General features: G+C 41.2%; 1 protein-coding gene and 1 long non-coding RNA gene across 2 annotated transcripts in view; both read right to left on the bottom strand.

Annotated features, from left to right (window-relative positions):
* SEC14L1 (SEC14 like lipid binding 1) overlaps positions 1–25,960 on the bottom strand; it is a 42,121-nt gene extending 16,161 nt beyond the window's left edge. The window contains exons 1-4 of the mRNA XM_080395361.1: positions 25,816–25,960; positions 24,296–24,386; positions 1,192–1,341; positions 970–1,101 (exon numbers count right to left, since the gene is read on the bottom strand). Coding sequence (XP_080251487.1) covers positions 970–1,101; positions 1,192–1,341; positions 24,296–24,358 — 345 coding nt within the window. The 5' untranslated portion in view covers positions 24,359–24,386; positions 25,816–25,960. The remainder of the gene's footprint in view (positions 1–969; positions 1,102–1,191; positions 1,342–24,295; positions 24,387–25,815) is intronic.
* Positions 16,752–24,289, bottom strand: LOC308067111. The gene is made up of 2 exons (XR_013929456.1): positions 23,218–24,289; positions 16,752–22,165 (listed from the first exon to the last, which is right to left on the bottom strand). It is a non-coding gene; the product is annotated as an uncharacterized lncRNA (long non-coding RNA).
* Positions 25,961–27,581: the final 1,621 nt, after the last annotated feature.

The raw sequence follows: 27,581 nt of genomic DNA, 5'->3' as shown, positions 1-27,581 counted from the left end.
AAATTCACTTATAAAATAACTTTAATAAGAATGAACTTCTAAAACCAATTTATTCTTGAATTAAAATTCTAGCTTTCTATTTACCTACTAATTTCTTGATCGAGTAGAGCAACAAATGTTTTGTACTATTTATAAACCACATGCATTTTTCTGTATAGCATTTCCCATTTAAACAGAGCTTTCACAGAAAAATTGCAGGTGGAAAGGTATTTTTAAATGCGCATTGAAAATAACTTGCACAAATAATATAAAAATCAGGTAAGTGTCAAGCAGGTTTGAAATCCACTGGCCTTTTAACCATGATTCTGTACACAACAGAAAATGTTATCACCTGCATGTAAAAAGAATGCTATGATACAAATAAAATAGGTTACATTGGCTAGCTTTGATTTGACCTTTAACATCGATTTGAAGTTTTACTGCTACATGTGTATGCTGTCTTAGCCTATGAGCATTGGCTAAAGCCATTAAAAAAAACAACATGACCAGAGCATAGCAGCAAGCATGCCACCAGACTCCTCTGTATCAGAAAATGCCTGCACTGAAGACCAAGAACAATGGAAAGACTTAGGTTAAAACACAGCTGACTTGAACATTTGTCTGAGCTGAGCAGAAGGCAAATAAGCTACGCTGAACTCCCCTTTAACAGTTCTGTCAGGGTATCATAAGCCTCACCAAGTCCCACACTGCTATTACAGACCACAGATTTGCCTAAACAGAGCTGTCAAACAAAAAATTATGTTGTGTTCTGCTCTCTGAGAAGATGCTCAAGCAAGAGGGTGCCAAACTTGTTTCAGTTCTTCAAGCAAGTGTGTTACATTTAACACAAACAACAATTATCACTCATGGCGGAGTGTTGTTTTTTTTTCTTGCAAGGCAAAAGCCAAGAACAACCCAACTTCTGTGACTCCTGAAATCTGAACACTAACTTAGCTCCATCTGTAGCACCACCAAGAGCCTGTTACTCACTGTGTAACAGCAGTGTTCATTAATAATGACTCTATTAGAGAAGGTTTCATTGTAGGCTTCTATATGCAAAGTCCTTTCTCGTCTGTTCAAAGAATTCTTCTGGACAAAGTAGACATAATCCACTCCTGCAATCTGAGGAAGATTACATAAACTCCGTTAAGATACAATATTCATGTGAAAGGATATCCAAAAGTATAAAACAGGCACTTTAGACCTAATCACCTTTTTCAATAGCCGTGGTGCATCTATATCCAGCTTACAGCGCCGTTCAATCACGTGGATAGCGTCATCCTCACTCTTGTACTCATTTACAGTGTCACTGGCCACAAACATAGGGATCAGAGGGCATGTAGGAAACCTTCTTTCATATGCCTATAAAGATAAAAAAAGAAAAACTGTCACCACAATTAATTCCCGAGGGTGTGCATAGGGTTCCTTTGTTTACATCACCAGCATATGGAGGGCACAGCGCCCTTCATACCATTTGTAGAAGGGACTGAGCCTTCCTGGAGTCCACAGTATAGCTGAAAAAAGCCACAGTGCATTCCAAAGAATCCATTAATATGTTCCTAATATAGCCCTTTCCAGGTAAAACAATTTTTAAAACACATGAAATACCCCATTTCTTCCCTCCCTCCAAAAAGGAAACTGGTCATTATCTACAACGACAACCCTCTTGTCAGCAGTAACAGGAAAATAAGACCCTCTAGTTCTAAAATACCACAAGACAAAACAATTACGTGTTGGATTAAAAAAACCCACATGCTAATTATCGGTGTTTCACCAAGCTGTCTAGAGGGTTTTCCATTACAGCTCCCAAAGGTCTAATAAAAACATTTCAAAACCTATTTCTTAAGCTACCAGAGCTCTCGAGCTCCTTGTGCACAGAATATTCATAGCGATTTCACTGCACAGTTTATCAGCTTACAGTTCTGTCCAACAACATACAGTAAGTCTTTCCAATATTCTGAGGCCATTTCATACTTCTGAAAATAAACTTTTTGCAAGAATGCAGAGCTAGCACTAGCTTTGATTCTGGTTAAAGAATATGTAAATAGTTAATCTCTTAAATACCTGACACACACACAGAAGACTGTATTAAGTCAGACACACTCAGAAAAGGCAGGTAATCTGGGATCAGTAAAACAGGTAAGAGGAAAAGAGGAGATATCCCCACCAGTAAACCTGTTGAATTTTATTTTTAGAACCACTGTGGCTGGAAAATACAAACACAACTTGGTTTTTTCTTTCCTTTTCTTTCACAGTCACCAGTATACCTCTACTTCTCTGTGGCTTTTTTCCTCATAGGGTAGCAGGAAACCAACTAATTCTTTTAGCTTTCTTTCCACATTCAGAATTCTTTCATTTTTGCTATTCTCAGAACCTAGTTGGCTTTAATGAAAAGGTAGCATTTGCAGGTGTTCCAATGCAGAAGGAAACTTCAGTAACACAAATTAAATCTGAGACTAGAACATGAAACAATTCTTTAAAAAAGCTAAAATATCCACTCCGTCCTTTCAGATGATTTTAACTGCTCTGAATATAGCTGGGTTGTAGCAGAGCAACAGCACCAACAGGGAGAGGGTGTGGAAGAAAATAAGCAGCAGCTGCTGAAAGTATGCAAGAATGGCTCTGGAAGAGAAGTCTCAGTCCTCCCCTTATAAGAATTAAAATACTCAGTTTGTTACCAGTGTTCAAACGGTTTGAATGCAGTATTACGGTGACAATGCTGCAATGCACTAAAAAACAGTGTCAGGTTTTTTTGCCCTTTGTGCATATTTTTAACTGTTTTTGCAGCACAGTTGTCCTGAGTTCATAAAGCTCCTCTGTAACATACTAGAAGTACAACCAGTGAGCACACACGCTTTTTCAGATTTTTCATCTGTGCACAGCTGGTTTTGTTTAAATTAAGAATAGAAATAATTTCTGGGTTCAGAGATGTGTGCACAATAGAATTGACAGAGCATTAGTGTTGTAGCACAATAGCAAGCAGCGCGGAAAAAAATCTGTCACAGCTCCAAAAGAATGGGAGGAGGGGTCCTATTAATATGGTATAAGAGGTTTCTTATTTCTTTTATGAGGCTCTTGTTCTGGACAGAAGGCTGTACATTTTACAGTTGCCCAAGAATATCTCAGCCCTTTCCCTGAATAAGGCTCAGCATTGTCTCTATATTAATCCTTATTTTAACTACATTGACTGTAGTTAAACGTTGTCCTAAGTCAGGAAGAAAAAAAATGTCCAGAAGCAGCAGAATTGAGAAGTACTTCTGGTTTTCAGGTTTCTTCATTTATAACTTTTATTTTATTTCAGGATCTTTTTGTTACAACAACTATTTTCTAGACAGGAGAGAAGGGAAGTAGACATCTAACGTTTTTCTCATGGTTTTCAAGATATTTTTACTTTTGGATCACAATGAATTTTCCCCATCTGAGTAGCCTCCTCTATGCCAGGCCTTTGCAAGTCTCCTTCGTTGCACATACTGAGACATTTCTCATCTTAGTCCTCAGAATGCTTCCCATTTGCCCTGTAACACTTGCAAATTACAACATTACCTGCTCATAAGTGTTTACTGAACTGTGAGAAAAAAAAAGTGGCCAAGAAGAATTTGTTGTTCTGAATTGGAAGACTGAATTGAATGCGTTCAATTTGGAAGAGAACAAAATAATTATCTGCCAGAAGTTGGCAAGCTCAATGCTTACAGCAATAAAGCACTTGAAGGTTTCGAAGAGATTAACAGCGACACAGGATTCTTTCTCCCTAAAGAACATGCACATAGAGTATTGAAAACTGTTCAGAGTCAGTTTTATTGGGATCTTAAATTAGGCTGGTTTTATTTCTATATGTACCATTGCCAATACGTTCTTGTAATGCATCATTTCTCAGCACAGCCTTGTCTGAAGATAAAGTGATTATAGTAAACTGCAGCCACATCAAAATATTCCATCCGATTTAAGCATAGCCATGCCTTCCACATGGGGCAAACCGTTCTCTTCCACACTACTGAGCAGGCAGGTAAAAGCTGCTAAAGGCTATAGGACACGAAGATCTCGCTTCGCCATGGGCCAAAGCAGCACAGGATAAAAACCCGTAATTTGTGGTACAACACAGCACATGCATCACCAAGACTGGAGCTATTACAAGAGCATGAAAATATTAAAGAAAGATCACGCACTACTTTCTTTTCTAATAACAGAATCGAATGGATTTTGTTGCGTTACAAGGTGTTTTGAACCAGAACTTTTGTCTCAAGTCCAGCTTTGCAGATGGGAAATAGCTGAACTGCATTATTCAATATTCCTTTAGCAGTCTGATAAAGCAGAGTATATTATAAAATCTACACATTTTTCCTGCATGATAGGTGTCTCTTTACAAATAAAATCATTAGATATTACACACCTTTGTCTCAAGATTTCAATTTTACTGTACAGATACAATCACAAAAGACAATTAGTTCCTTAAAAGCAAAGCAGCTGCAATAATCCTGATGGGCTCAATGCAAGAGTGAAATGCTCTTGCTGTAGGACTAAATGCATCGTAAGAAGGATGTTGCAAGGACATTACTTAATTTTACCATTTTCTTTTGTCACATTCAAAAATACAGTGTGTGAAGATTCTGACAAGTAACAAGTAAAAAGCACAGGCGTGCTCATCCTCAAAATCTCTACAATTGGTGCTGGGCTTGACATGAAAAGCTGCAATGCCTCTTTGGCTAAGAGACATTTATGTACAGACCTTTCAAAAAAAAAAAAAAGATTTTAAGCCTGCAATTCTGTTGTTCCCTAATAATGTACTTTTACAATTTCTCACCAGCCTCTGGAACATTTGTGTACTCCGATATATTAGAAGCTGGCATTGTGCATCAAGAAAAACACAGTATGGTGAAACAGCTTGAACTTCAGATTTAACGGGCTCATTATATAAACCCTTAACTTTCTTAATGCATGTTAACAGTAAGAACACTGACAAGCATAATTTCGACCAAAATAGCACTGTATCAAAGCTTCTTTTCCAACTGCTTCCCTTAGCAACTCATGTTCAGACTGGAGTCAAAATAACAGGATTTATTTTACTTTTATCTTTGCTAGTATTTCAGCTGTGTTTAAAGACATGAAAGCAATTCAAAAGGGACACTATTTTAAACCCACTGCAGTAATTTTCCACACCTGAGGGAATTACACTTGCTGCTGCTGCCGCCCTTAGATTTTAGGATTTTAATATCAGCAGTAACAGGATCCTTTAAAAAAATACCACCTCCAGAACAGCATGTAGGTATGACCCCAACACAATTTTCCAGAGGACTAAAGACTGTTCTGGCTTTTTGCTTCTCAAACCATGCCTAGGGCTAATAAAATACCTTGATAATAGGTATGTGCTCACTCCTCAGTGGGGAAAGTCAGTCATTTATGCAAATAAATTACTCAGCTTCTCTGGCCAGATTAACGTATTCCCAGTCTCCTGCCTTAAAGGATAGGGTTTGTTCAGTATTTCCATTAGATGACTCAAAACTAACTTCTATACTTAAAAGAAGGAAAAAAGATTGGAAAAAACTTGCAAGTGATCTTACACTATGCTGTTATAGTAGCTGAATTCTCCAAACAGAACTTCCAACCTGGTGAAGTAAGTAGGAATTTCAGTCACCATTCAGAAAGTGAAGCATATTGAATGCTTTCTTAATAGCTTAATTGCATGAAACAAGCCGGTTTATTTCTTTATGTTTTCTGTTCAGAATTGCTAGAACAGTAACCTTCTAAGGATAGCACAATGTTCTCCAAGGGCACCGCAAGAAAACACATGAAGAGATTCATCCTGCCAATGAAATCTAGTCCACTGCACTTTGTGTGCCACATACAAACTTTAATTTCTGCCTGCAATACCTGACCAGGTTTGGGTACTAATCTGCAAGTGCATCCCACCAGCCACCATGCTTTCCTACTCACTTCCCGTATGTGGAATTTCTGAATTACTCATGAAAACAGAAGGAACAAGAAGGGTCAACTCAAGCAGGGTGGTGCCCTAGCGTGACAGGCCGCATTCCAGCAGCTCCATCATCCCAGCGTATCGCTACATCCCCTTCCTCCCCCTGCACTGTAGATCAATAGGAAAAACATCGACTCATGGGAGGCCAACCAAGAGGTTTCAAATTCTTGGCAGCTGCGTTTGGAAAGACAATTCTGGAGTGACTCTCACAAAGCAGAAAATATCTTCTCATCCCCCCTAAACTGCTGTTCATAGCTCTTTTCTATTCTCTTTATAATACATACATGTGTTAAAAAAACATTACACGCCTACAAAGAAGCATGCTATCTCAGTGCCAGTGTGCCTCATGGATGCCAGTTCACGTGTTAGTGATAAGCTTGGGGGGGGTGTGTGGTGTGTTGAAGAAAACAGATGGTCAGAGCGGATATACCTCAAAGAGCTCTAGAAATAGTTTTTTGGTAAGGTAGCCTTCCCAGGCACCAGGAAGGGAGAATGTAAACTGGACTGCAGCGTGGGAAAGAAAAAACATCTTTAATGTACAGGTAGGCAGCTCTTCGGAAAGGAGCATCCCTGTGAAGCCTGTTGGGGAAGGACAAGTGGTCTCTGCCAGGACACCCTCACTGCAACAAGCCAGACCCCAGCTGCCCTGCAAGCAGCACAGTTAAACTTTGCTTTTTTGCAGTTACCCTCCCCCATCAATATGGCTCTCCACAGCAGCCCTTGTTCAAAGCAGGCTTAAGTGGTTTTTTCTTCACTGTGTTTTCACTTCATTAAATGTTCTCATTTACAAAGAGAGAAGTTATTTTCTTATTGCTGGGAGACAAAGGCTGCTTGGCAGTGCCTCAGTACGGAGAGCTCTCTCTCTCTGGAACAGACCGAGGCAGCTGCAGTCACACAGGACTGCCCGCGAGGCTGGCAGGCACCACAGACGGCCACCCAGCACTGGCCGGGCAGGTTCAGACCTATGGCTGTGTATCACCCGGCACAAATTTTCTATACCCATGCTTCTAGTCCTTGACAAATATGAGGTAGTTTAAACCACCTTATTTTTGACTTGTCTATACATCTTGGCCTGGTCTATGCTATCAAGATATGACTAGTCCAATGTTCAAAGTACTGGGATGATAACCCGCTGCACAACCGGTATTTGTAAAAGTGGGGATTAGATGCAAGAGACCTTCCCTACTACAATTCTTAACAGTGCAGAGAACACTATGACTTATTTTAAAAGGGGAAAAAAGACAGTTTAAGGTTCCATTGCAATTTCTACTTTTAAAGGGTGTTTAAAAGATTTGAATTAGAACTAGAACACAATATGCTCCTCCAAAGTTTTTCTAGCAAGATTCACCAGTGGTTGTTAACTTGCTGCCTATCACAGCATGACCAACAAAAGATGTTTGTGTAACAACTTAATCACTGAACTGGATTTAAGCAACCAGAAGGTACATCAGGTAATACTTTGTGTGGATGCCTTCCTTCTGTTTTAAAAAAATTACAATCCTTCACCTGAATGAGAGCAACTTCAAAGATTTTAAGAAACAAGACAAATTAAGTAGGCAGCGAGCATCTATTAAAGAGGAAGGCTCCGTGTTCCATCTTTTGTTAAAAAACCTAAATCCTAGTGCCATGCATTTGAATACACCTTCATTTTAATACTTTAATTTTGGAACAGGAAAACCCCTTCCACTCTATGAAGAGCAGAATTTCGCTGAAGAGGAAAATCCAGCCTTTACAAACTGAGCTGTACTTCAGGAGGGTATGAATAGTAGAGAAGAACTGGCAGAACATTCAATCCGACAGCCATGCAGATGGCTCTGAGGGGACAGCTGCATTGTGTGGTGGGGTGTATGCCGGTAAATCTCTTAAAATGGGATCGTACTGACATTCACCTGGCAAATGCGAGTAGCCCCTTACCCTAAAGTACAGGCAAAAAAAAAAAAAAATAAAAAATAAAAATCGCACAACAACTCTTTCTCCCCATCACACTCTACTACACTGGCAACTGCATCCTGATCTTGTTTTACTTTGTCCCTCTCCTACCCTCCTTCTGTTACCAGTCCAAAAGCATTTTACCCTGTTGTGGCACAAGTCAGGAACAAGATACATTGCCTTTACACTCTGCTCCCTGGTGCAAGATGAAATTTGGCCTCAGGTATTAATGATGACCATTACATATACCGAAGACCGAATAAATAAACCTTCTATAAGTTACACAGAAAAATCAGTAAGACAAATCAGTATCAATAAGACAAGCATCCTGCTTCATCTTAGAGGCAAAAAAGTTCTTTTTTACTATACAAGTGTAAAAAGTACTACTGACCTAAGACTTTCTGATGAAATAATCATTAGTGTATTAAGAGCACAAGCTTATAGCACTGGCAACAAGCAGTACTTGCACTATTCACACAGTCTACTAAAGTAACGCATTTCCAAGCAATTGCCCAAAATGGCCCGACTGCTTCTACTTTGCAGGAATACATCCCAGCTTTAAAGCGCCACAATGATGCAGTTTGTCTAAAATTTTCACAAAGGGGGCTGTTAAAGTTTTATATAATTATGCATCAAATCCTTGAACTACAACGACTTTTTATTTTTTGAAGTTCTCATTTTTTTGGTTGGGTTTTTTTATATAGACCACACAAACACATTATTACACAAATTATGAGACAAGTACTAACAAGAACCTACTCTGCACAGATTCTGTTCATGAATTCTAATTGAAGGCTAATTAATTTCTCAAACAGTGAGAGAAGCAAGCTTGAAAAACAACCTAGGATGTTCTTTGGTATGGCGAACAGAGCTTTCAGGTAGATTATCTGGGAAGAAAAGTTAGCAGTGGCTCAAGAACTTATTGCAGTATGATATTCAGATTCTTATAATGCCATATGTATGATATTGCACTGAAGTGGTGGTCAGATTTATAGCCCAGGTCTACACCTCATTCAGAAGATCAAGGATCCAGCTGATTATTCAAGAGAACAACACACTGAATCCGTTACAACCATATAGACATTACTGAATCCTGCACAGGTCTCGAAGTATTCCCTACCCACAGTTGTTAGACAACCTATGGTCTAACAGCCCAGACAACCTCACCAACGCTGAAGGTCACTAGAGAAACCACTTCATTAACATCACCAGGGCTTCACTTGATCTTGTTAGAGTATGAAGTGCTAAGATGACTTGCTGTTTACAGTATCCTTGTCTCTAGAAAATCATTTGAAAGCTAGTCAAGCCAGTAAACTGAGCTTTCTCAGCTCACCTCTCCTTTTGTAGAATGGAAATGAAATTCCTGAGAAACTCCTCCGGAAACCAGGAGTTGAGGGAAATGAAACCAACTATAAACACAGGCAGACAAGAAAACTTTTCTTTCCCTGGCATTCACCAAAACCATTAAATTCTTGCCACTGACAGTTCCTCTGTCACTCAAGAGTTCTGCGTGGAAGTTTTTATTAGGTGTACAAAGAGCTTAATCCCTACTCCTTGTCTTCTTTTGATGCTCCTGCTTGTTTAAAGCAGTCCTCTTGATCAGGTTTCATTGAAAAGGATTTCTGACTCTACACTGCTATGAGTGACCCACTCATACCTTGCCAATGTCCACACAGAAAGAGGGACAATGAGAAGAGATTTATTCCAATACATTTAAATTCACCCCTTAACTATATAAAGCCTTAGGCTTCAATACTTTGTATGAGTAAGAGAGCAAGACTGTTCTGTCTGTTCCTACATTCAGCTGTATCAGAAGTCGACAGTACTTTGAAGTACCCAGTTATATTTCTTGCACATTTCAAATATACCCTACTCCTAGATGGTATGAACAGAGCTAATGAAAACCTGTTAAAGTCATCTTGTGGATCTCACCACAGAATAAACAATACCTATTTGTTCTACCAAAGAGGCTAACAGGCATGCCACATGCAAAGCAGGCACAGTAATTTGCTGCTCAAATCCTAGCAACGCAGTGAGAAAGCTTCTGACCTTCACATCCATTCTGCCAATTCCTGAAACAGAACGTGGCTGAAAGCAATGAGGACATTGCCCACAACAAAATAACCCAGTATACAGATTCAACTGGCATTCAATAGCTACTTCGTAATGTTGTATGAAGGACTGATTCAATAAATTTAAAATCTCTGTGGAGTCAGGAAACAGCAGAGAAGCTATTCTTGTGCTGTTTCAAATAAGTTACTCTGAGGTCATAAAAATTTAGAGACAATTTTGTTTGCTTCTGGATCACCATCACTGCAAACAGCACGTAACCACCAGTCACCCCCAACGCGTATGGAACGTACACAGGGGAAGCAAAACCACCTTTCAGAACAGAGACCCTGTGGCTTTTGACAAGGAACAAAGCCCCATCACACCTAAGGGGAAGTATCAATGCTTATCTCCAGGCCCACATACAGAGTCCAGGCTTCTTCACACCTATTTAATCTCTTTGAAGTCTTATGCAGTATAAAAGGCACAGCTAGCTTCATGTCAGATTTTAGGCACAGCAATAGTTTATACACGCTGCCAATCACAAAAATCATGAAATACCACTGAAACTGTATTATAAACATAACTGTACACTCAATATCTTGCAGCCAAAGTGCTGCTTATACAGCACATCACACACCACCCTGGATTTCTGACAACAGGACCGTTCATGTGGTAACACTGCTACAAAGCACTTATGTGAATGTAATAGCACAAACACACAAATACTGGCGTTTTTGTTCATCTCTTTAGTTCAGGCAGCATTTCCATGGTTACAGTGTTGATGACTATTGGCTTTAAGTACATTCCAAATATAGACTAAATGCATAAAGAGCCCTAGCTACCCTGCAGGCTAGTTCTTTAGCTTTGGGTCCCTGTGAGGTGTAATGCACTCCCAAATACAGAATCATAGAATCGTTTAGGTTGGAAAAGACCTTTACGATGATCAAGTGCAACCATTAACCCAGCACTGCCAAGCCCACCACTGAAAACTTAGCAAGCACACTGTTCATTAGATCATCCAGGTCGTTTGTAAAAGCAGTCACTTAAACTGGACAGATCTTCAATCTGTTTCCTCACAGCATCTACACCATACACTAAAACTTCAGTACCAGTTTCAAAAAATCAGTTTGCCTTGCTTGTGCTTAAACTTCTTTCCCTTGATGCCACCATGCAGGGATGCCATCAAGAGTCCTACAGACATCAAAATTACTACCCAAATCGCCACCCTGAACTACATGCACTTTGGGATATTATCTGAGCTGTCAATCACAGGATACTGTTTGCAACAAGTACACCTCAAAGCAGCTGTTGCAGAGAGTATTCTGGAGAAATTCATGCTAAGTATGCATTGACCAGATAGGATTATGCATATTAGTGTCACTTTCATTAACAGGATTTAGAACTAATTATCTTCTACTGCTATTAAAAGTTATAGACAACATCAAGCAATGTCAAGAAGATAGTAACAATTTCTGGGAAAAAGTAGTCCATTTTCCTTGTAGTAATTTAAAAAGTTCACACATTTCAGAATTTTAGCTTACATTCCCTGTGAATGTATGTGTGAACCAAGTGCTCAATTTTCTACTAGCATACAAACCAAAAATCAAAAGCATTTCACAGGCAGCTTATTGAAAGGATGCTCTATTTAGATAGCACCTACAACTAAGTATCAGTACAACTCTAAGCTTATCCAAGGTACTACTTGATAACACATACTCATAAATCATTCTTGGTAAGTTTGAGTTATACTAAAAGAAAGCTCACCATATTTTCTTAAGACTGTGTAAAACCAAAAGCAAGGTAGGAGATAGAAGAAAAGGCAAAAAGGAGGATCAAGGAGTTACTAGGGGACAGGAAGGTCTGAAGCAAACTTCCTCTGTATTGGAACACGAATATGTAAGGTACAGAGCTAGTGAATCTCAGCTTTGGTGTCCAGTGTTTTCAAGCATGAATAATGTTACTTTACTATTTTAATATTTCATTAAAATAATTTAGACCTTATAAATAAAGCAGGAGATGCAAAGCAGTCTATGTAGCAATCTTCCACATAAGTGGAATTTTACTGGTAATTCACTATTGAGTTATGCAACTGTGGCAACCAACCTACCAGACCAAGCAAAGAGCCTGTGCTTTCCTGCACTGGAAGGGATAGCCAGACAGAGAAGCCTCTATTCTCACAAGGGACGTGACCAGTCAAGCTGCCCACGTAGGCTCTTTCTATACAGATCACTACTTTATCCCCATCAGTGTACCCTTCCCTCATGGATATTATTCAATAGCTGGGCATTTTAATTTCAGAAGAGTGATCGCACAGGGAAGCTTTACTAGCAAAATGATAGCGGCCTGATTGTTGCATACAGCTGCATGTCATGAAACTGGAAGAGCACTGGCTCTTAACCACCCAAGAACCATTTCGTAATGTGCAGAGATGCAATCTTCTTCCAGATAAAAAGTAAACTCTTCAATGACTTAATGCAACTTTATTCATACTCCTGGTGGCAAGAGGTATACTGACTCAGGAGGCAAAACAGTTTTGGGATAAAGAACTTGACCTGAAGACAAGGGCTAACATTCCACCTTTTATCTGTAAAAGATGATCTTTAATAACCACAGGCATGTCTCAACAGTACTTTAATTGGAAGAGTGGTTTCTGTAAAACAGATACAAGTCATTTGTGGTTTGCTTAAATAAATTTGCACAGCTGGAACTGTGTAATATTTGATTCTTGCATGGGAGCCTGAATGTCCATCTTCAGAGAACAAATGAATGACCAGGCAGGGATTTGAGAAAGTGGATAGCCAGTGTAAGAGTTTAGAGTTACACCTGCTTGCCTTCCAGATACCCACAGGAGGATCATTAATTCTTTTCCTCCCTTCAAGAAGGCCAGAGAGCCTAAAAGAGCCAAAAGCATACCCCCACTCCAGCACTAAAGAGTGAGCAAGGCTAACTTCAACTGCAACCTCTGCACAATCTTGAGACATGAATCTCTAAAACGAGAAGCTAGAATAGAGGAGTTGAGCAAGTTACACGCCTCCCTCATGGAAAAAAAAAAAGATTAAGAACGGGAAACGCAAACATACTGAATGTAAATAAAATAATTCTAATCTTCCTTCCCTTTGGAGTAAGCTAGGAAAGCCTGATCACTCAGGTTAGGCTGGCTTGTGACTGGAAGACCAATATCAAATTGCTGCTTAGGAAAAAAAAAAAGCACCTCACATCGCTCTGCTCTGGTCTATGTTGAAGGTGGAACACCAAGGACAGAATTTATAGCCATGCTGCTGTAAGTTGCTTCTCAGTGTATGCAGAGCTTAGCTGGCTTTAGTGGGGGCAACAGCAATATCAGATTAACTTGCAATTCCACTTTAACTTGTATATATTACACACATGTGCAAAACTACGTTCTACAGAGAAAATGAGTGTTTGCTCTGCCCATGTTCCAAGCAAGACAGATGGAAATCAGTTCTGGCCCAGAAGCCGCATAGCTCTAAGCACAGTGCCTTGTTTGACAGAACGTGCCCTGCAATTAGAGTCAACTTCAGTAGTTTCTAGGATAGGAAGCTTGGCTTCTGACCCCAATTGCACAGGACATGACTGTTTTGGCTCAAGGTCAAAGTACTATGGAGAAGAGGCTGACCTCCAAAAGAGCATCACAGTAAAGGCTGGCAACAGGCCAGTGAAAGCTTAAATGCTTGGAGACTGACCTGATTACTGAGGAATGTGAGCTATTATCAAACACTTCCTATTTCTCTGCAACAATGGCAATACATAAACCTTTACACAACACAGGAACATATCTTTCATTGAAATTTAAGATACGCATATCAGAATGACTATAAACCATAAAGGTTGCCTTCCCGTTGCTTGTAAATAACCATTACTTGTCTTATAGCAGCTGAATAGTGACAACTATGTTCTGCATTGCTAACAGGCATCTCAAGTGCACAGGATACTGTCACACTGAAAGCAGAATTTGGTACTTAGGTTCTCCATTCTCTTCCAGTGAACAAAACTGCAGGTCTGGTTCTTCTGCAGCCAGTTTTACTTTAAAATTCAGCTGCAATCCTACTATGTCCACTGAGGATCTATTTTTGGAATAGTTAAATATTCCTTACTGCTCTACTGTTCCATGCTTAAGTCTCACTTTTACAAGTCCTACAACTGGTATTTGTCACTTTTTTGGTCTTAGAATTACAGACACTTTAAATAAGCAGGTCTGTTAAAACATGTTTAACATCTGGAAGATATTACAGTAGTTTAAATAAAATTATTACTGTGTAGACAAAAACTAAGTTATGAGTGGGGAAAGAAAGGATGACTACAGCTACAGTCAGTGTAGGCTCAGAATTTGTCATTAAACCATTGCCTGAAAGGTCAAAGACTCTAGTACCACAAGAAACGGTCTCCTGATCTCCATCTAGATCACCCCTGCCATGGAGGTTCAGTGAAACAGGTTTGACTTCATTGTCTCAAACTGCACCCACCAGGTTTTCATTTGGCCCAGAGGCACCTGGCCTCCAACAAGCACTGTAAGAGTGATTTCACTCTACCAACAGTATAATCAGTACAGTAGAGAAAGCTCTGCCAAAAGGGCATAATTCAAAGTAAGTAGCATGGCTCAATCGTAAAGGTCTCAGTTTGGCTTTTGGACCAGCAAAACACCAGCTTCCACAGACAGCAGCTGTACTCCATTAAGCAAACCAATTAAATTTTAAGTACATCAATTACATCTTGACCATTCACTAATATCAATGGAATATCATCAAAACACAGCATGATAGGATCTGGGGCCTGCAGACAATTTACCTCTTGAGCTAGGAAGTTACATGTAACATTTACCAAAAAAAATACCTTAACCTTACATACATGTCTGATTTATCAGGAGAGTCTGAAAAAGGCTAGAAATTGATGGTGGAAGATTAACAGCGGTTCCTATGTTCCTATGGAACCATAAACTATTAAACTGACTAAGCCTCCATGAAAAAGACTGATTTAAAAACTGAGGGAGGTATCTTACAGATCTAAAATGGCAAGCAGCATGAAGAATGTGAGCAGAGTCTGAATGCCTCTTCCAACACAAGAAGCAGGTGGTGTGAAGCTGAGCGAGCAGGAGCCAGGCTCTACATAAAGGATACATCTTTTGACAGAGCGTGTCATGAAGCACAAACTCCTGCTGGAGGGTGTCACGATAAGAGTTTGCTTGGCTCCAGAAAGGAATTGGGCAGGCACAAGAAAGTAAGTGCACGCGGTGCTATTATAGACAACGGGCACATTCTGGACCAGAAGGGCTGTCAAGACACATCACTGTAGGATGAGTATCCTGAGAGTGTTACAGTATGGTGTTATCATTCTTATCCTCTTCCCTGGAGGCAGATACTGCCCTTGGCCACTGCCAGATACATAGCACACTAGCTAGATGGGCATCAGCACTGTTCTCATTAAGAGACGGAACACAATCCATTTTCCCACATCCAAATACATCATTAAGCACTCAATCAGGTAATACCACTGCTAGATGCATCACTGGTATGTTAAGGTGGTACAACTTCTGCATCCCAAACCCTGTTCCCCAGTAAAATACAAACAGAAAGATACTACCTAGCTTCAAAAGATAAGCCAATTAATAGAGGAACAGCCAAGATTCCTTTCTTTTCTAAAAGGCAATTAAAATCATAGATTATAGACAATCAGTTCTTTGTTCTTTACCCTCCTTTACAGCAAAGAAAGGCAAACAAAAGCAAGTTTAGTCAACACAGAACAAACAAGGTTCAAGTGAAATTGCTTTAAATGCTGTTTGTTACAACATCAGTGGCTGCACCATGCAGACCATGAAACACTTCAATAGAAATAAGTAATTTTATAGAGCCCTGAATTCAGTAATGAAGAATTTATCCACAGGCCAATGAATTGCACAGCAAAGAGAGAGCTTTGCAAATTAAGTAGTATAATTTACACACTGAACGAAACAGCCAGAAAAAAAACATCCTCTGGAAAGGATTCTGCTGACTGATGTTCCTGAACTGGACTTAACAGCTATAGCATTCACATTTTACACTAAATGAAGAGACAACGCACTTGAGAAAGGAAGTGCTCTCATCACGAAACTAACTGTTCCCCTTCTGTGGTGGCATAAACAAATATAAATGACACATCGCCATCCTGACCATCACTAGAGAAACAGACATTTTCACAAAATGAGATCAATTATTATCCAAGCAATATGATATAATGTTACAGCAGCAGTAGGCAAGGCAGAAAGTTACCAGTCACAGAGATACTGAAATGTTGAGAGGTTTGCAATGTAGTTTTGAACTGTTCGTGATCTGCATGTGTTTCAAAAAGCACCTATACTCAAGTTCTGAGAATATAAATAACATCAGAATGAAAACAGATGTAATTATCCAACAAGCAATCCAAACTGTACATAACTCTACAGACTTAAGATATTTAACTTCATAAATCTGACTGTGACAAAGTCTTGGAATGCTAATTTAAGAGAACCCAAACATACATAATCAAGAATTAAACCAGTTTAAAAATTTGTTTTTAATACAAGGTAGCTTCTCTTTGCTCCCTCCCACGATCACTCTGCTGTCGCCAGAGTTAAAGCTGTCAGGTTTCAACAGCCCTATGCTATTTTTATTTTCAGATTTATTGATATATAGTCCCCAAAGCTAATTATCATAAAGTAAAACCCAAGAGGAATCCAAGACCGAAAATGTTCAAATCTGAATACAAAGCAAGAAAGCCAACCAGTCAGCTCACATACCACCCCACCATTAGATTGCATAAAATATTTTCTTTCATTTTTCTAAAAAAAAAAAAAAAAAAAAAGGACAGATTCCCCTTTCTGCAAAAGCAACTCACAGAACCCACAACTCCAAGCAATTAAGCACAATTTAAGCAAAAAATACTTTACACTGCTACCAGGCCTGAAGACTGCTGAATCAAGTATCTAATGGGCCCTTCATTTACTGTTACAGCAACGGGCTTTGGCATTTTTCAAACTGCAGATCCCTAATTATTTCCCCATAGAACCAAGGGCTCCCACAGGGCAACATGTACCAACAAATGCCCTGCTGACTTGCTTGCTTTCTTGTGGCCAGCTGCCACCAGCTCGCTAACAGCACGGGAGGGGATGAGCACCTGCTCCCACATGGGTGCTCACCAGCCTGAAGCGAGCCTGGTGAGGAAACCAAGCTAACAAGGTATTTATTTTCCCTTCTTTCCAAGACAGCTTTTGACCAGCCTATCTCCCTAAATTGGCTTGCTGATGAAACCTGTCTTTGCAAGAAAGCAACAAGAGCGAGCTGGTACACCAGCTTTACCGTCACGGGAAACCACACAGTTGGTGATGTTTCTCTGCCCCTTAGAAGACAGAGCCCATGAACCACAAGCTGAAAACCTCTGTGGATAGGGCTGAAATCGGCACTGCTCAAGCAAAAGCAATGCAGAGAACAGCCAAGACCTTGAGACTTGATCTCAAATTTTGATGGCTCATTGCTTGGCTTGTACTCTTTTGGCAACGCTGCCCCACACCGCAGTGGAGCCCAGAGGATGCCAGCCGGTCCTTCCAACACAAGCTTCCACCAGCATGGTCCCTGGCATGACTCTCACCTCAGACATCACCGATAACAACTGAAACCACCTGCATGTGAATCGACTGCGAGAAAGCTGAATTATATTACCTGTAATAGGCCTTACTTAACATTACTTAACCTGACCTGTCTTAACTACAGCACAGAAATGAGATAAAAAGTTAATAATTCAGCTTAACAGCCTAGTTCTTCATTTAGAATATATACACAGTAGTTTTAAACTACATGAAAAATTGGAAGACATTCACTTGGGAGAAAAGAAAATAGACCATTTAAGACTAACCTGTAATTAATTTTAACTTGAGCTAATTAAGAGATTTCCATGCAGATTCTCAGAAGAGTCATTCTATATTCAGAGCGCAACAGTTTTAAGATCACATTGCTGCCCTCCTTCTAGAAAAGAACTGAACTCAAACCGAGTGCAAAGCAAAACCAGTCTTGGTTACAACAAATAACCCTCAGTTCCGTGTTCGTTCAAAGTCTGGACTCTCGAGTGAACGCACGCTTTATGGAAAGCCCTCAGGGGGTGCCTCCAATCCCTCAGGCTCTCCTTCTACTCCCCCCTTTCGTGGTGTGCTTGTTGGCAGAGCTGCTCAAACGTTCTGCTGCAAGAGCAGCAAGAGCTCCGCATGAACAGGACGCGCCGATCGCTCGAGCTGGAGGTGCACACAGTGGCCATACCATACAGAAACGCCTCACATGACACACAGCTGAGGTCTCTGATCTCCAGCTCCTGGCTTCTCATTGGACATGTTTTTATAATTGACAAAAAAAAAAATACACCGTATCTCCTTCCCACAGGGGTGGAGGGGGGCAGGGTTTGAAGGTTCTTACACATACATCTTAACGGCTAACCCCAAGTTAAATTACGGGCATGAAGTTATATACCTTTTCCAGATCGTAACTGAATATCATGAGTGTCTAGGACTCTGCAGAACGTGTTAACCACTTCCTTTCTGCCAGGTTCCCACATGTTTAAGAGTTTTCGCTCAAAGGCAACGTCACTTGGCTGATAAACAGACCCTAGTGCAGCACTGCGCACCAGCCTCAGAGCTAAAACACCTGCAAAGCGTGAAAAGCTTGGAGTGCTTTCAGAACAAAGCAACAAAAATGGGTTTGCTACTTTTTTTTTTTTTCTTCTATTGACACCTTTCACAGTTTGACAGTAGTGGTAGTTTAGCTTTTAAAGTGTAAAAGACTTGTTAAAAAAACTCACTAAAAGCATTTGGTGAAGAAGAGAACTGCAGCTGTCAGCTACAGTCAGGTCATGTGTTTGCCCACAGAAAAAAACAGGAAACAGCTAGCCACGGAAATATCCAAGCAGGCCATGAAACAACAAGTGAATTGCACAGTAAGCAGGCTGCTAAGTCAACAATTTTCCCTAGTGCTCAGCTTAACTCTTACATTTGTTAACTACAGCTCATTCCAAACAATCGGTCAAAAATTCGCCAGAAAATCCATACAAACACTGTTCCACTGCAATTTTACCAACATGTTTCCATCAGTAAATAAGCCTGAATTTTCAACAAAGACAGGAAGCAAAGGAGATGAGAGTCTGGGAGTCACGCAGCAGAAGGGAGAACAGCTGAGCAGGCTCGGCAGCGGACACTGTTTGCTCCCTTCCCCAGGCTTTAAGCATCCAAGACAAATCCTCAAGAAGGTGTACTGTGCCGAGGGAACAAATTACTTCTCTATACATTTAAAGCCTACTCTGTGCTTTCAAAAGCACTTGGGGAATGTCTTCTTTTCCTCCCTGGCCTCTCAGCACCTCTCCACATGGTGTGTGGAATGCATTTTTTCCAAAAGAAAGAAAATGAGACTATAGAAGGAATAAAAACTGTAGGGATTTATGAGCAGGTGTGACACTTGATAGAGTTATTCTTTCTAAATGACATTTTAAAGTAATAACCTTTACAATGAAGATGATGTACTGCCTGATCAGGAAACTCATTACAATCTAGATCAAGGGATTATACTTTGATTTTTCCATCTGGAAAAACATAATTTTTTTCTAATCTACTCTATCATTGAAGCATATTCATGCCATCTACAATCTTATTACTTTCCTGTAATTTAGGGATAGTTTCATTCACAGAGAATTAAGCATTACCTTAAATGCTATTTTTTTTCAGATCTATAAAACCAAAGCAAGCCAGGCAGCCTGTTGTCCACATGCAGCAAATCTGAACCATTAAAATTATATTGTAAGGAAAAAGGCACTACACATTGTACTTACTGAGAAAGATTTATACTTTAGATATTCCACCAAGACAAAGGGAAAACAGGAGACCAATTTTTTTTTTCTAAGTATTTTGATGAAAATACATAGCTTGGAAAGAAGTAGTCTCCAGCGTCAAGGCAGCGCAAGATTAATTGCAATTTTGACTTTAAAATAAAAATTAAATGCATTTTTCCACAACTGCAAGCTCCTGACAGTGATGACTAATTTACTTACAGACTTCTCTTCATACTTTGGCACCAGTGGAAGCTGACAAATGCCAGGAACTTTAACAAAGTGGAAACATTATTTTAGGTATTCAAAAGACTGCAAAATACCTTTGAAAGTCTGCCTCCTGTCACTGGCAGATTTGAAAAACAGTCATTTTCACAAAGCCACAAGTTCTTAAAACTTACATCAATGTGACTAAATGTAACAGGACAGGTTCAGAGCACACTTTCTGTGTTCAGTCACGTTACTATTCATATGTATTTCTGAAACTAATTTGTGGCTGTAAATAGGACATTTTCTAAATGGGCTGAAAAGCAATAGATTTTCCACAGAGCTTCCAGAAACTACAAAAGACCCCTCTGGTCAATGGTTCAATTCAATGTGGTTTTTTTCCCAAAAAAATCGTACTTCTTTTCAGTTTGCATAAATTCCACTCTTGGAATGCCATAGCAGCTGATTATTCATTATTTAAATTTACTTTGGAAATTAAACTCAAGGGACATTTTCTAATGCATGTCAAGACTGAAAATGAGCTGTGAATCTCCAAAGTTAATTTTAGCCTTATGTGTGTTAAGAAAGATTCAAGTTCTTAACTGCCTTTTAACACTAAAAACTACTTATTCAGCAGAGTCCCTATGTTAATTTAAAAGTAGACCTCTTTAAGCTAAAATAAAAAATTGAATCTATACTCTTTAAAAGTTTTATAAAAGCAGCTTCTCAGTTTTTCTCCAATATATCGAACCTTGGTAACTTGACAAGCAATTCTAAGTAAACAGTCACTTTTCTAGATCTCAGCTGCTTCCAGCATTACGTAAACTTCAACATGAACAGGAGGAAAAATGAGGCAAGATTCTATTCAGTCTGCTAAACAGCTGTGCAAGTTGTTGTTTTGGTTTCTTTGGTTGTGTTTTTTTTTAAAAGATATATACACACAGTTTTCAAGAAGTTGATTATGACAGATGTGTCACAGAGCAGCCAGAAGGCACCATGTCAGCATTGGTACCATTTGGCAAAATCTGTTGCCTGTGATAGGCGTGTCAGACCAAAATGCAGTAGTTTGGAGCCTATGATTCTAGAATCTTTTCAAGTTCAGAAGACAGTTTCATTAAAATATTTGCATGCAGTTCTTACTGTTTTTAAAGCAACTTACAGTATCGCCTGGAACACACGATTTGCTAATACAAGGAAATCTTCAAGGCAAGTAACATATTAGATTTCATGTAGCTTGCCTTTACTGATAAGGGCAGGCAGGAAGCATCAGCGATGGACCTCCTGACTCTGTATTAACAGTACTTCACCAATTCTCTCGCTGACTTGAAAGATAAGGGGTTGTGCCTTCAAGTACATTGTCATAGAGATACATTAAGAGTTCAACAGATGATTTTTGGATTTCAGTGGAGGAACATAAGAGAAACTTCTTTTCAACACCAGTTCAACTTAGAAAAATAATTTTCACTGTGTCTATTTTAGAAGTCTTTATATCATAATTGCCTGCAAAACACTTGTCTTGTCAACCTTGGTTTAGATCACAGTGGAATTAAATCCATTTTTTTGTCTTAATAAAGCTGCACTCAGCCCTCACAGAGAGAAAAAAGTTCTCTCAAAACACACGAGGGCAGCATGAATGGAATGCTGATTGTACTTTATTCTCCCTCAAGCACCTCTTTGAAACCCAGGAAAGGAAATGTGGGCATATAGGAAATCTGTAGTGTAAATGACCCATTCTGCAACTGGCATTCACTCAGTTGCTTGTAGAAAAGAATTTTATGCTGACTTTTCTGCCTGAAAGCTAAATATTAGTTTGACTTAATGAGTTCCAATTTGTAATTGGAACATGTATCATCCAGGAAATCTTTACAGTCCACGTGGGCTTCACTGACACTGATCTTCATTATTACTCTATAGAGTGGAATTACCTCCAGTTCTGTGAAACTTGCAGGGAAGGGAGAACAATTTTCCAAATAAAATTTTTTAAAGTACTCAGCACCTTAAGACAAAGATGAGATCCCACACAACAAGACCCAGGCTAGAAACAGTGATTTTTTTTAAATTTTTTTTTGTTTTACGCAATTCATAATAAAGAACACTGCTGCCACATTGGCCAAAGGTTTCTTCAAGAGGCTTTTTACTGACAGCTGAGTGTCTCTGGTGTGTGGGTTTAAATCTCTATTTGAGGACGCATATTCTCAAAGGCTGGGTGCAAATAAAAGAGAGGGATAGAGAAAAATCAAATAAAATGCATAGTGTTACAGTCATTTGCTGAGTGCTTTAAATTCAAGCTTGGTATATACCAGCATGTGTTCCTCATTTCAGATGAGCTGCTGGCACCGTTAAAATAACATTATAGCACTTTTTTGTTAGGAATATGCTACATAGTACTTCCACTTTAGTGAGCACAAAATTTGACAGGAATATTCCTTCCAGAAATACTTCATCAACTTAGGCAATCGCTATTCAATCAAGAGAAAACAGAAACAAAAAGTTTCAAACTATCCTATACTGTTTATATTCTTTAAAGAATTTGGTTTATGGAGGTACTCTTCTACATACTTCAGAAAATGCATGAACAGTTTTGATAAGTTACCATGAGGAATTTTACATGGTTTAAAAAACCAGTAACAGAAGCAACATGGCAGGAGAAGGAGGTTCATCCAGTGATCACATTCTGAACAAGTTCAAGTGGTAACTCACTGCCTTGACACAGATTAAATCAATCATATGTGTTATTGCTAATCTAAACTTCCAGTCTAAAAGCATCCTGTTCAGCTGTTTCTTTTTATAAAGATTCTTCTCCTCTTAGTTCACTGTTTTAATTTTTCAGCTATTGTTTTATCCTAGTTGCATTGACAGTATAGCCTCTTCCTCTGCAAAGGAGAAAAGCGTTCATGTAAGAAAAGACTTAATATTTGTTTAAAATTATTCTTCAAATGTTATTGCCAAGACACAGTTTGAGAACTCAAAGTTAATATTAATAGTCAGAAGTATTTCTAATTAAACCCAATAAAGCATTGCAAAAAATCCTCATGTCAGCACTTTGAATCAAAATACCCTTAAAGAAATAACTTAAAAAGAAGAATTTTTGCCTTCAATTCAACAGCAAGGTAAAGACTTGTCAGTTCAGCAAACAGCCAAAGAATTTTGTCGAAGAAACTCATTTTGGTTGACTGATCTAAGAACCAGTATACTTCACTGAAAGCTAGTTACACGCAGAACCAAATGTAAAGTGGAAACCACCCGAACCCTACCTGTCAGAGTGTGGTAAAATCCTAAAAAAACTTAAATGCATCACAGTCAGATTCTTCACCACTCATGAAAGTAACCACTCTCCACCTTGAAGTGTTCACAAGACCAGGACCTGCACGTGTAATACTGGAGGCAGCTTTAGAAATAAGACAAAAAGAAACGGAGGTATTCCCTGGAGAGTGATCTAATCCTTTTTTGCCCTGTGACTGCGAAGGATCACTTCTGTAAGGAACTCTGCACGCCAAGCCATGTGATCTACCCAAATATTTACACTATGAACTCTATTAAAACTCTCCTCTGAAGCCATTAAACATAGCATTTTCAGAAAGTGAAACAAAACAATTACTATTTAGATTATTACTTAGTTTTAACTGATTTTATCAGGTAGCTGACCTGACTGCTCTCCCTAACTCATGAGAACCACACAGTTGTCATTTTGGCTGAATATATTTAGAAATCTCAAATACCTACTTCCTTTCCGGTTTTTAAAAGAAAAAATAAGAGGGCGGGGGGGTGAGGAAGAGGGAAAGAAAAGTGAGCCCAATTAGGATTTTGTTGTTACTATTTGTAACATTAGCACACAAATTGCCAACCATACGCCCAAGAGGCTTTTTGTTCATCTCTGCCCTCCCTAGCAGTCTTCTTCCCCCCCTGCTCCCCAGAATATTACCAACGCTCAAAACGCTTTCTCCTCTTTTGTTCAGGCTTACCCTTGCTTTCATGGTCTTCTCTGTGCTCTCTAGTCTGATGAATAACAACAACAACCTTTTAAACAACATCCTCGATGCTTTCTCCCATACTAGTCTACCCCCAGTAATCAGCTGGGAAGTATGGTTCAAGCCTACTTTTGCTGTAACTTAAAAATAATCTATAAACTACATCTAAACTTTGGGTGAAAGAGAGAACACATTCTGCAAAAAAACCCATCAGGTAAAGAAGCCACCATTAAAACATAATGCCTCTCATTTTGTATATTGTTTCAGATTTGTACGTTCCACAGTACCTATCAAACCGGGCCAAGTACTTTAGTGATGCCAGTAACCATCAAGGAAGGAAATTACAGCAAAAATTAATACTTACAGCCATAATTAACTCAAAAGGGTGTTTATACACCCGTACGGGGGATTGATACTTCTGTACCATAGCTGCAGTTCGTAAGATCAACTCAAACCTGAAAAAGAAATTTTTAAAGCCATCTGTCAAGTGTAGGAAGCCATTTTCAATCTTCTCTTACAATTGTTCCATGCATGGTACCACGCTAGCAATTCTACAGGAAATCCTTCACGATTCTTTGATGACCTTTTTTGGAGGGAAGATGCAATGGGATCTAAGAAAAGCTAGGTATATTTTTGTCAGAAATGCCTTATCATTTCTTCCAAAGACGATGCCTAATTAACTCATTTTCAGTCCAGCTTTAGTAACAAATCTTCAACACCTTTCATGACTCTTCATCAGGATGGTGAGGCTTCCTGCATGGCTGAGAACCAAACACTGACACACACCAGCTAAAGGCAGAAAAGCGTTGCCCAGTCCCCCAGCAAGGGAAGTGGGTTGCCTTGCCTATAGGTCATCCTGAATTGGGACTGGCTTTAAAAAAAAGTAAAACAAAAAAGGAGATTAAAAAATATACCAAGCGCTAAAAAAACTTGCTTTTAGAAATAAAGAAAAAAAAATGGATCACTACAGCACACTGATACCAGGCATTCCTCCATCGTTTCCAAATCAAATTAATCAAGAGTTTTGCGAGAGAAACTTGAGAGAGAGCTGGGGAGAAAAACTTCAGAGAAACTACAAACGTTCCAGCCGACGTCCAGAAAACATTCCCCGGCAAAACGGAGCGGTGACCCCCCGGCTCGGTGGCTGCTCTACCCGGCAGCGTGTGCCCCGAACTCTCCCGAATGCCATCACATCTATTGAAAAACACCGGCAGCAGCGCCGGCAGACGCCACCACGGGCTGCCAGCCAGACTCATTTTAGCGAGAAATGGGTTTATTACAATAAGTTAGTTTTATTGGGTTTTTTAATGGGCTCTGGCGTTACCGGCAGCGCTGCGGGGCACCGTCAGCGGCTCCGGGAGCGGGGCACGGCAGCTCCGCGGCCAGCGGCACAACGAAGTTCACCCGACCGCCTGCTCAAGAGCGGAATTTACCCATGACTACCCCGCATTTACAAAAAACACCTGAATCAGAAAAAAAAAAAAAAAAAAAAAAAAAAAAAAAAAAAGCCGCAAACCTTCCCTAATCCTTGGACAAAAAGAGTTACACAACAAAGAAACTCAACGTTCCCCGCACCGCCCGCCCGGCCCGCGCCGCCTCCGCCCGCCCGGCACCTGTAACAGCCCCAGGGCGCCCGGCCGCCCCCGTCCCGCGGGCCGTTAGCCCCCACACCCCCCGGGAGCGCCGCTCGCCTCTCTGCGCCCACCGGCAGCGCGGAGGGCAGCGGGGAGGGTGCTGCGGGGGACAGCAGCGGCGGCGGGGCTGAGGGGAGGGGGCGGCAGGGCCGAAGGGGCTCCGGGGGAAGGGAGGGGGAAGCGCGGGCGGCGGGGCACGGGGAGGGGAAGGGAGGGCAGGGGGGGCAGGTACCGGCGCGGCGCCCCTTACCGCCTCCCGTCACGACGGCCGGCCGCGCTCTGGCCTCATGCCGGCACGGGGCAGCGCCGCCGCCAGTTCCGCCGGGGGAGGGGCGGGGCCGCCGCCGCCAGTTGTTAGTGGTGACAGGGCGCGGGGGCGGAGCTTGGCCCCCGGCCAGGCGCTGCGCATGCGCGGCCCCGCGGCGGGGAGGCGAGGGCGGGCGCCGTCTCCCCGAGCTGCCGCTGCGCCTGCGCGCTGGTTCCGGCGGGTGGGGGAGGGAGGGAGGGGGGGGGGCGGTGCGGCGCGGCGCATGCCCAGTGCGGGGAGCGGCGAGACATGGGCAGCGGGATGGCGCTCGCCCGGGCCCGCGCACCCAGCAGACAGGCCCTCGTACAGGCACCCGCGCCTGTCATACGGGCGCCGACACCCCTCAGACACAGACGACTCACACAGGCACACGCTCCCCTCATACACGCGCACCCCTCATAGAGGAACACGGACCTGCGGGGTGGGCAGCACCGCTTCCCTCAGCCCCTCACTGAGCATCACTTAGGTCCTAAACCCTTCCATGCTCCCCCCAGTGCAGGGGTTTGGCAGATGGAGCCCTCCTGGAGTAGAGGCCACAGGTCCGCCTGGGCCTGGGGCTCCTGAGGGGCTCGGGGTGGGTGCTGGGTAGGGTGGGAGACTGGGTGAGTTTAGGGAGCCATGCTGGGGCTGAGGTGAGCGCAGAGGAGGGCAGCGGCCGTGATGGCACCGGGCTGCAAGGAGCAAGCGCGGGAGAGAAGCTGCCCCAAAGGCCTGGCTGGGACATGGTTACCTCTCCTGACAGGGTGGAGAGCTGCCACCCAGGATCACAGGCAGTGTCTCCTGGGATGAAGTACTCTGTGGTTTCATTAGTAGTGAGCAGTCACCCTGCTTAGGCTGATCACGAGGAGGTGCCGATCCCACCCCGGGGGTGCAGAGGTGCAGGCCAGGGCAGCGGCACCCACCCGAGCTCTGCCCGCAGGCCTGCCGCAGTCACCGCTTGAGCATCTTCTGCCTCTTGTCTGTCTTCAGCCAGCTGTCACCCAGGCTGGGGTGCTCTGCGGTTTGGGATAGTTGAAAGAGTTCAGTCTTGGACCATGTCTAGCATGGTTTAACTGTGATGTACTAAAAGCAAGAAATACAGTTCAGTTTTGTATGGTACCAGTACGTTACAAACCCGAGTTAAAATAAGGACTTGAAAAGGCCCGTGCCTCTGCTCCCTTCAGTGACTCTATTAAGGCAATTTGTTTACCCAGAACATGTTTTATTACTGGCTTACTCCCTCAGAAACTGAATCTTTCTACTAAAATTTAGAGTCATTATCCTGTTCTTTTGGTGCAATTCTTTCTCCAGGAAGGCTGAATTTGTGGTTACTATTGAGTGATTCAGCTACAGTTCTTTCTTACACAAACCATATGTCTTAAAGCTAGTCAAGAATAGTCTGTTGTCTGATCTGAAGCTAGTTGTTGCAAGAAGTTGTTTAATGTGTTGAGAAATTGTTCCTCTGAATCTGGTTTCTGCTGTGGCACTTGGCCAGTTGCCTTCATGTAGCTGAAGATAGCTAGTTAATCTAGTAACTCTGTAATTAGAATTAGTTATCTGATTGATACTGCCTGCCATTATGCCTGTAACATCCTTTTCCTGCTGCGAAAGCCTGAGATATAATCCTACCGGCATAACAGGGCGAGGAATTTACACCCACTCAGATTCCTCTTTGTTCGTAACGTTCCTCTCTAGATTCTGGGAAATGTTTTAATTCTTCCTGACTGCCA

Source organism: Falco punctatus (genome assembly GCF_963210335.1).
Source record: "Falco punctatus genome assembly, chromosome: 1".
Classification (NCBI taxonomy): Eukaryota; Metazoa; Chordata; class Aves; order Falconiformes; family Falconidae; genus Falco; species Falco punctatus.
The sequence above is the reverse complement of the archived record's forward strand: the minus strand, read 5'-3'. Positions and strand labels throughout refer to the sequence as shown.